At 29.1% G+C, this 10,287-nt stretch overlaps 1 protein-coding gene across 4 annotated transcripts; it reads left to right on the top strand.

Moving 5' to 3' along the window:
- The first annotated feature begins 4,637 nt into the window (after window positions 1–4,637).
- LOC112750993 (uncharacterized) lies at window positions 4,638–9,398 on the top strand. Of its 4 annotated transcripts, none has more exons than XR_003814435.2 (3): window positions 4,638–6,463; window positions 7,942–8,210; window positions 9,126–9,398. XR_003814435.2 is itself a non-coding variant. In XM_029293341.2 (2 exons), exons 1-2 carry the CDS (start codon window positions 4,791–4,793, stop codon window positions 7,992–7,994), a joined length of 1,665 nt encoding a protein of 554 aa, XP_029149174.1. In that variant the 5' UTR covers window positions 4,642–4,790; the 3' UTR covers window positions 7,995–8,352. The 4 variants fall into 4 exon arrangements, 1 of the variants encoding a protein (XP_029149174.1); XR_003814434.2 differs by having other exon boundaries at window positions 4,638–6,568; XR_003814436.2 differs by having other exon boundaries at window positions 4,642–6,402.
- Window positions 9,399–10,287: the final 889 nt, after the last annotated feature.

The raw sequence follows: 10,287 nt of genomic DNA, 5'->3' as shown, positions 1-10,287 counted from the left end.
TGACCATTAACCCTAAAAGATATCGAGGCCTTCAATAAAGAAGTCAATCAATTTTAATTATTATTTAATGGACAAATCAACCATTTAACATATATTAGGTATGTTCTATTAACTCAGAACAAAAAAATTGATAAAAGAGCTAATCAACCTCAAAAAATAGATAAATGACTAAAAAGAGATTTTTTTTTTTTTATTAAAAACTTTGTTATCTTTTAGAGTAAGTATCATGAATTATTTAAAATTTTTTCTCTAAAAAATATAAATTTTATTTATAATTTTTTTCTAAAAAAATATAAATTGCAATGTCTAAATCTTGAACGCATGATCTTTTAATTTAGGGTAAAGTATACTTTTTGTCCCTAAAGTTTAGTAAAAGTTTTAAAAATATTCTTAAGTTTTATTTTGTTTCAATTTTCTCCCAAAAAATTTTTATTTGCATCAAATATACTCTCGACGGCTAAATTTTCAAAAATTTTAAGACCAATCTAACAATAATACATGAAAATTATACTTGATTTGCTTGTGTTGAGGGTTTGTTCTTATGAAATTGTTGTTGAATTGATCTTAAATTTTTTGAAAAATTAGCCGTTAGGGGTATATTTGATGCAAATAAAAAACTTTTGGGATAAAATTGAAACAAAATAAAACTTATTTTTATCAAACTTTAGGGACAACAAATATACTTTACCTTTAATTTAAGTATGAAATACTTCCCAATCTAATTAGCATCACATTTTTTTCACTATTATTACACATCTATTCTATTATATAAAAATAAAATTTTTATATTTAACTAGTGTATATTTTTATATTCTGTACGGAATAATACATAACATTATATAAAGATTTTTATTAAAAAAAAATAAATAAAAATATATATAATAATAATTATTATAAATATTTTACAAAATTATCATTAAAATCAAACTCTAAGAATTTTTAATATTAAAAATAATTAGTATTTGTCTTAATCAATTTGAGTTTGTTGAGTAATCATCTCACTTATCCAATTAAGCAAGTATTAAGAGGTTCGAATTTTGCCTTGCATACATAGCAATCCATTAACTAGCGGTTGACCCTTAATAAATAGAGTATCAATACATGGTTAGACTTGGCAGGAATACCAAAACTCGCGAGTACCCGATCCATCCCTACCCGGTCAGGATGAGTAATAACCCAACCTGAAGCAGGACGGGCTTTGTTCGGGACGAGTGTTCGAGCGAGGCAGAACGGAATTGGGTTTAGGGTGTATCCACCCAAGGTATATATATAAGGTTAATAGCCAAATTCGTCCCTCAAAGATCATCCATTCTTTAAATTAGTCTTCAAAATATTTTTTTAGTCATATTAGTCCTTGAAAGATAAAACGTAAATCAAATTGATCATTCTCATTAGTTAAATGATGATGTGTCACGTTAAGTGCAATGTGGCATGATGGTAGTAGGTTAATGCCACGTGTCACAAGATGATTGGTTGATGTGTCATGTCAGTGACACCTAGCACGCCACGTGTCACTTGACATGTAAAAAAATTATTTATAATCAAAATAATTTCTGAAAATCTAGATGTAAGTCATTTTCATTCCTAAAATTTTAAAATTAATCAAGTTAATCCTTATGTAATTTTTTTATTTTTTTCATAATATTAAATTTAAAATTTTTTTGATAGTACTAATTTTAATATTATTTCTTAGACCTTAAAAAACAAAATTCTCTTTACATAAAATAATAAAAATAATTAAATTATTATAAAATTATTTTGTCATTTGTAGTTTAAAAATTTATATTTTCAAATTCTAATTTTTTTTATAGTAAAATTTTTTTATTTAGAGTTTATCAAATTATTATTGATTATATATTTAAAATTTTAATATTTTAAATTTCACTAAATAATATGATAGTTATTTTAAAATTTAAAAAATCTTTTAAATTTTTAAAATTATAATTTTTATTATTGTTTAATTTATATGATATAACTCAATAATTAAAAAATTGATTTGTGAGATCACTTATTGAATCTTACTATTTTAATATAATTTTTTTTAAAATAACTACTATATTTATTTAGTGACATCTAAAAGATTAAAACTTTTAGCATATAACTAGTTTTAATATTTTGGATTTCACTAAATAAATATACAAAAATGCTAAGTGTCAAAGTGTTTTCATTAACCAAGTTAACCAAGTTATTGAAATTTGGGTTATGTTAGGTAACGAATGACTTTTTTGAACAACATGAACAACTACCAATCAAATAAAAACACACCACTTCCAAATTACCCACGTAAATCTTAATATTAGAATAACCATCCGTACACCTAGTGAAATGAACATCCGATATATCTATTGTTCACATTGTTTAGTATTTTCATTGTCTACTTATACTTTTCCTTAAAATTTAAACTTTAGTCACGCACCCTCCTCCTTCTCCTCTTCCTCCTCCTCCAACATCGTCATCATCACTGCTATCGCCACCACCACCACCGTCGTCGTCAATGTTGCTGCTGTTACCGTTGTCGCCCACTGTCACCACCACCGTCATCATTGCTGCTGCTATCACCATTGTCGTCATCATCATCATCATCTTCTTCTTCTTCCTTCTTCAACGTCTTGTTATTATTGTTGTTGTTCTTATTATTATTATTATTATTATTATTATTATTATTGTGCTCCTTCTTCAACGTCTTGCTGTTGTTGTTTAATTTCTTTTTTTTTTGTGAATTTGATGTATCTTTTTTATTGAGTGAAATTGAAAATGTACGAATGCCTTTTATATTGTTTCTATACTCAATATTTATGTGCTATAAATGTGAATTTGTATACTATACTGAACAAAAATGTATGTTATGCTTAAATATTTGTGTGCGATAATAAACCAAAATTTGTTTAATGATTTCTGACAAATTAGTGTGAGTTACCAAGCTATTAACTTCGATTACTTGTGTTATTTTTCTATACTCGATATTTGTGTGCTATTGTGTGTGTATATATATATTTTCTTGATTATGGTTATTTATGATGATCTTAGTTTTCTTTAATTGAGTTGTTTGAAAAATTAGTGTTATTTTATGATTTTAGTTTTTGTGCCATATGTGCAAATTTGTGCTATGTTGAACAAAAATGTGTGCTACGCTTAAATATTTATGTGCTATGATAAATCAGAATTTGTTTAATGATATATGTCAAATTAGTGTGATCAAGTTATTAGCTTCGATTACTTGTGTGCTGTGAAAATGAAGGAGTGTGTGTTTTTTCACTTTGTTTGATTTACACATGTAATGTGATACAGTGTTTATGGACAACTGCAAGAAAGACGAGGCGATTGCTGAACTTTTCAAAAACCATTGCATTTAAAGTTGATTTGCACCTCTTGCATCTAAAGACAACATTCCATGAACACAAAAGAGATGAGTCATGATGACATATTTAAAAAGAGTGTCAACAACACCTTTTTGTGTGTGTGTGTGTGTGTTTTTTTTTTTTTTTTTGAAAATAGAACCTGTAATATAACATTGGCTTACAATGAATGGTAATCAGTTTACACACCATGAAAAAAAAAGAGAGAAAAATAAATGTGTAGCAGAACTCAATAAAAGAATATATACATAAATTTTGGTGTAGCAAAAATTTGTGTGTGGTATTTTGAAAATTTGTGTACTATATTTATGTGCAAAAATTTGTGTGCTATATCAATAAGTTTGTCGAGAGCATCTTTTTGTGTGTATGTGTGTGTTTTGAAAATAGAACCGGAATGTAATATTGACTTACAATGAATAGTGATTGGTTTATATACCATGAAAAAAAGAGAGAGAAAAAATAAATGTGTAAAAGAATTCAATAAAAGAATATACACACTTAAATTCTGTACAACAAAACTTTGTGTACTGTGCTTCAAAAATTTGTGTACTATAGCTAAAAAATTTGTGTGTTACGTGTAAAAATTTATGTGTATATTGATAAATTTGTGTTATGTGTAAATTTTTGTGTGATATACTTTAAATAATAATAAAAATTATAATTTAAAAAAATTTAAAAGATTTAAATTTTAAAAGAATTATTATATTATTTAGTGAGATTTAAAATATTAAATTTTTAAATATATAATCAATAATAATTTGATAAATTCGTTTAAATAAAAAATTATTATAAAAAATTATAATTTAAAAATATAAAATTTTAAAATAAAAACGATAAAATAAATTTATAATAATTTAATTATTTTTATTATTTTATATAAAGAGTATTTTGTTTATTAAAGTCTAAAAGATAATATTAAAATTAGTATTATAAAAAAATATTGTAAATTTAATATTATAATGAAAAAAATAAAAGAAATTTATATAAAAACTAATTTAATTAATTTTTAAAATTTTAAGAATGAAAATGACTTATATCTATATTTTTAAGGACTATTTTGATTACAAAAAACTTTTTTATATGTCCAGTGATACGTAACATATTATGTGTTACTGACACGTCAACCAATCATCATGGCACTTAACGTGACTGTCATCGTCTAACTAACTAACGGAAAAATCAATTTGATTTATGTTTTAAGGACTCATATAAATAAAAAAGTCTTACTAATTTAAAGAATAAATGGTCTTTAAAGAACGAATTTAACTATTAACAAAGCAAATTTTTCTTTCTTTTTTTTGATATCGAAACAAAAATTTTTTTTTTCCTATTCCTTTTCTTTCTCATTTTCTCTCGTACCAAACATAGTGCAAAGGTCGAAGAAGAGGAGAACTCTTCAATACAGCACATTCCTCTTGAATCTTGATTGCAAACATGTTGTCATCGTTCTCATCCTCACCAATCAAACTGAGGTATGCTATTCAAATCCCAAAGCGCTCTCCTTATTCTGTTCCGCACTCTGCTCTCCGTCTTTGCTTCCTTTCAACTTCATCCCTACACTCTCACTCTCAGCCCCAATCACTTGATGAAGCTGTTGATTACTTCACTCGCATGCTCTCTATGCGTCGTATTCCTCCCATCATCCAGTTTAACAAGATTTTGGGATCCCTTTCCAAGACGAAGCATTTCCACGCCGCCGTTTCCCTTTTTCAGCAATTGCAAGCCAGAGGAATCGCTCCCGACTTATTTACTTTAAACATCTTAATCAATTGTTGTTGCGGCATGGCTTATATGACGCTTGCTTTCTCTGTATTGGGCAAGATTTTCAGAATGGATTATCAACCTAATACGGTAACATTGACAACAATCCTGAAAGGTCTCTGTTTCTGTGGTAATGTTGAAAAAGCTGTGCGCTTTCATGACAGACTGCTGGCTCATGGATTTCACTTTAATCAAGTCACTTATGGGACCTTGATCAATGGCCTCTGTAAGTCCGGACACACATCAGCTGCTATTCAAATGTTGAGAAAGATCCCACGGTATGGCATTGCTCCTGATGTCGTCATGTACAGCGCAATTATTGATAGCCTCTGCAAGGATACACTTGTAAGTCAGGCTTTTCATTTATTTTCTGAAATGCTTGCTAAGGGAATTTCTCCCGATGTTACCACATACAGTTCTCTCATTTTTGGATTGTGTCTTGTGGGTCAATATAAGGAAGCCGTTGATTTACTAAATCATATGATGCTTAAAAACATTACTCCTAATGTTTATACCTATAGTACTTTGATCGATGGACTATGCAAGGAAGGAAAGATCAAAGATGCTAAGAATGTGTTGGCTGTGATGACAAAACATGGTGTGAAACCAAATGTGGTTACTTATAACAGCTTAATGGACGGATATTGTTTGGTTAATCAGGTAAATAAGGCAAAATATGTATTCGACACAATGGGGGAGAGTAGAGCGTTTCCTAATGTTCGGAGTTACAATATCATGATTAATGGCTTTTGTAAGAGTAAAATGATCGATGATGCCTTGAATCTCTTCGAAGAAATGCGTCGCAAGAACTTGGTTCCTGACATGGTAACTTACAGTACTCTAGTTGATGGCTTGGGAAAATCAAGGAGAATATCTTGTGCCTTGGAGCTTCTTGAAAAGATGCAGGATCGAGGTCAACCTGCTGATATAGTCACTTACAGTTCTTTACTGGATGCTTTGTTCAATATCAAACAACATGACAAGGCACTTATGTTATTCAATCAAATGAAAGAGTGTGGCATTGATCTAGATATATATACATACACCATACTTATAGATGGCCTGTGCAAAAGTGGAAGACTTAAAAATGCAAAAGAGATTTTTCAAGATCTTTCCATTAAAGGCTATCATCTAGACGTGAGAACATACACTGTTATGATAAACAGGCTCTGCAAAGAGGGCCTACTTGATGAAGCATTGGCCTTAATGTCTGAAATGGAAGACCATGGTTGCTCTCCGAATGCTGTAACTTATGAAACAACTATTCGTGCTCTGTTGGAAAAAGGTGAAAATGATCAAGCTCTGAAACATCTTCGTGAAATGATTGCTAGAGGCTTATGGAAAAGGCAAGAGGAGAAATAAATCAACTCAAATTAATAGATTTTCTGTTGTAACTGGTGGGTTAGTGCTTAAGATTTGTTGATAGTAATTAAGAGCTCATGATTGGTCTGGTGAGCAACTGTGCTTTATTTAACTGAATCTTCCTAGAATTCTTCTGAAAGATATGCAGTGGCAAGATTAATGACGTAGATATATGATTTTCACTGCCATCTTTGAAACAAATACATCTACTAAATGCATGGTACCACTTTTTTTTTGTTGACAATTTCAACATTTTATTATATTTCAAAGTCTGATCACAGCTGAAGAAACCTGTATACTAAGTATATGATTACACTTGATGTTTCAAAAAAAAAAAAGGCTGTGCAAGAAGGAATTTCTAGGAATTTGGCTAATATGGTTCAAATGTGAATTATCTTAAAACCTTTGTTCATTTTCATAATTGATGTTACTGAGCCGTAATTCTTAGAAATCAGTTGAAAATATGTACATTATGTTGATTTTCATAATTAATGTTACTTAGTTGTAATTAATGGTATCTTAAAACCTTTGTTCATTTTCATAATAATGTTACTCAGCAGTTAATGCTTAGTTGAATTATTTCATTATTTCTTGTTGCAAAATCCCATATAGGGATTATTATATTCTTGTTTAAAATCATGTTGAAAAGGTTTTATTATTAAAACATGGTTTGGAGTTTTGTTGTCTGTTATTAGCTACTCCTGTCATAAAAGATTTGGGGATTCTAATTCCAAGTACAATTGTTTCTTCACCTGTTTCTTTGGTTTTTCTAAATCTTCTCTGAAGTGATGACTGGGGTTAGAATAAAGAATTAAAAGTGAAACAATGTTGTACAGTTTGAAATTGCATTTGTTCTTGAAGAATATCTTTGAATGTTAGTACAATTTCTTTTGGGATCAAAAGTTGAACTATTATATAGCCTTACTGCTTAAGTGCTGATTAAGTATTTTGCATTGGTTGTTGAGTATTTTGGATTCTTGACATGGATTTCATCTTTGTTCCATGCTTTCTGATTGCTAGGTGCACTCAAGCATGTTAAGTTGCAGCATGGCAAAGACAATATTGAAGTTCTCTAGAATTTTCCTTTATACTTGGATTTCAGTTTCTCCCTTTGAAATAATTGCGAGACACTTGATTTAATATTTTCTCAGCTTATTTGATTTCTAGTTGAACCCACCATTGGATTTTAAGCTTCAAAATCAGTTTTAAATGGAAGTGAATAATAGCTGCTTTCACAAAAATCACTCTTCAGACTGCACTAATAAACATAAAATGAATTGATCTCAAACTAGATAGAATATGGTTGATGCTGCTATAAACTTTGAGGAATCAATCTTAGCATTATAATGAAATTAGGTTCTTCATGTACTATTTATTGTGTGGGGATAAAGTATTATTTTAGTCTCCAACGTTTGGGCTAAGTCGTAATTTGGTTCCTAATATTTCAAATTTCATATTTCAGTCCCTAACATACACTGTTATGATCAAAGGGCTCTGCAAAGAGAGCTTGTTTGAAGAAGCATTGGCCCTGTTGTCGGAAATGGAAGACAATGATTGCTTACCAAATATTGTGACTTTTGAAACTGTTATTCGTGCTTTGTTTGAAAAAGATGAGAATGACATGGCAAAGAAACTTCTTTGGTGATTGCTAGAGGCTTATTGGATGGTTTGAAGAAGCATTGGCATTCTTGTCAAAAATGGAAGACAATGATAAAGCAGAGAAACTTTGTGGTAAAAAGATATCTAGAGGCCTACTGCAAGGGATATATTGTTATTTCCTTTTTTATTATATTTGTGCATTAATGTTAATTTATTCCTAAGCTAACTTTATTTTGATTTAATCCTTTAAAAAGTGAATCACTTGTTAAGCTTCCCTGCACTCTTGTTATTGTCTTTGAATCTCTTCATTTACCCATGCGGCAACATACTTGCTGATGTAGCCTTCTAATGTATTTTGGATCGTCTCCAAAGTTAGTTTGCAAACATATTCACATTTTGTGTTCATGCAGTTGCATATGTAAAGCTTTGCCTGAGGCATATTCTACAGATGCGATTAACTTGGACAAAACAAGATCATTAGTTTTCTTGTCATATAGAGTAAATGATTTTTTTTTAAAATAAATTCAAGGTCCAATATCTGTAGGTTTCGAAAACCAAGCTTTGATTGAACTTCTATTGATTGACATATATGAAACACACAAACTGTTTGCTTTCTGATATTTAAAGTATGTAACTATGTATACACTTTATATGAAGCTCCATCTAACTTTTTTCACATTCCGGTTATTCTATATTTCTTTGGATCTGATAACTGCATCTTATCATTTATAAATAGAAATGCGGAATTAGAGATAAGAACCTGATGTGCTTGTTTATCTGAATTCTAGTTTTTTTTTTTTTTTCTCTCAAGTATTTCAAAGTTTCCTCTTAGATTCTGACATTTTAATTTGCTAAAACACTCTTGGACTTTCCAAAACTATGTAGTCATTCAAATAAATTGTAATAATATTTGGCTATATCGTATGAGTGTTAGATGCCAATGAGTTTATAATGATCATATTCCTTTTTTCTTTGTTTTAAGTTGTTGTTGTAATATATGAAAAATTTGCTATTGTTGAAATCATAGGTGATCATTTTTCTTTGCAGATTTTCAACGTGCCATAGTACAGGTACTTGAACCAACCAACAAAGATTGAGGAAGCTATTGCGCTGGATATATGTTTCCGTACAAAATATTTGAGGGGTGGATTGATTGTAATTAGAAAAAGTCTAGGAACCAACTACAATGTAAGCCAATTCAATCAATTTTCTTTTTTTTTTTTCAATTTTGAAATTCAAAAATTTTGGGTAGTGGGGGGTTGGCTTGCATTTTTTCTGTAATTAACCTATTTTTCAACTAATTGGCTCTAATTTGCTACACTCCTAGTTAGTTCTCTAGCGAAATCGAATTAATTATTCTTTCTCCTTTATATTTTGAAATTCAAGTTAGATGGTCCTCATTTACCTTTGATGATTGAAAGTACCCTATGGTAAGCTTTTTCCTTTGGAAAAGGGATGTATTTTATGTTATATGAAGTTACTTCATGTGAGTTCAAAGGGTTTTCTAGTTTCTTTGGTGTTTTTCCTTAAATGGATATATTCAAATCAATATAATACAAATTCCAGTTGTTGAATCAAATTAGACTAGATTGAAAAATAAAAACAAATACAATTTAAATCATAATAAATTATATCAATTTTATTTTTTAAATTGATACAAAATGTATTATCAACATTTTTTTAGTTGTCTAATAGCTTGATTTAATTGTCATTGTTCGCATATCTCGTTTAAAAGAGAGAAATAATATAATTTAGTTTTTAATAGCTTGATTTAATTGCTGAGCTTTTTTTTTCTTCTCACCTTTATAGTGATTTTGCAGTATTATGTTTTTTTTTTTTATTCTTGTTAAGAGAATAAAACAAGAAGAATTAAGAGAAGGTAAAACAAGAATGGAAAAGATGAATAAGAAAAGAAAAAGAATATGATGATGATAATAAAGAAGAAGAATGAGGGGCCAGGAGAAATTTGTTTGAGTGTCATTATTATTAAGTAATTTCGGTGCATTCTGGATTTAAATAAGGTGCACTTGATCTGTACTTGTTTTGAACTGAGTTTGTTTGTGTGTCGTCATCATTAAGTAATTTTGGTATATTCTGGATTTAAATAAGATGCACTAGGTCTGTTCTTGTTTTAAACTGAGTTTGCTTATGTGTCATCATCATTAAATAATTTTAGTTTATTTTGAATTTAAATAAGATGCATTTAGTC

The sequence above is a fragment of the Arachis hypogaea genome, chromosome 15 (genome assembly GCF_003086295.3).
Source record: "Arachis hypogaea cultivar Tifrunner chromosome 15, arahy.Tifrunner.gnm2.J5K5, whole genome shotgun sequence".
Taxonomy (NCBI): Eukaryota; Viridiplantae; Streptophyta; class Magnoliopsida; order Fabales; family Fabaceae; genus Arachis; species Arachis hypogaea.
Note: the sequence above shows the minus strand (reverse complement) of the source record. Positions and strands in the feature narration are given on the sequence as shown.

What these genes read in the sequence shown, in the direction of transcription:
- LOC112750993 (XM_029293341.2), top strand. Translation starts at nt 4,791, where the DNA reads ATGTTGTCATCGTTCTCATCCTCACCAATCAAACTGAGGTATGCTATT. An exon ending in TCGTGCTCTGTTGGAAAAAG is followed by an intron (nt 6,403 to 7,941) that starts GTGAAAATGATC and finishes TTCATATTTCAG; the next exon opens with TCCCTAACATACACTGTTAT.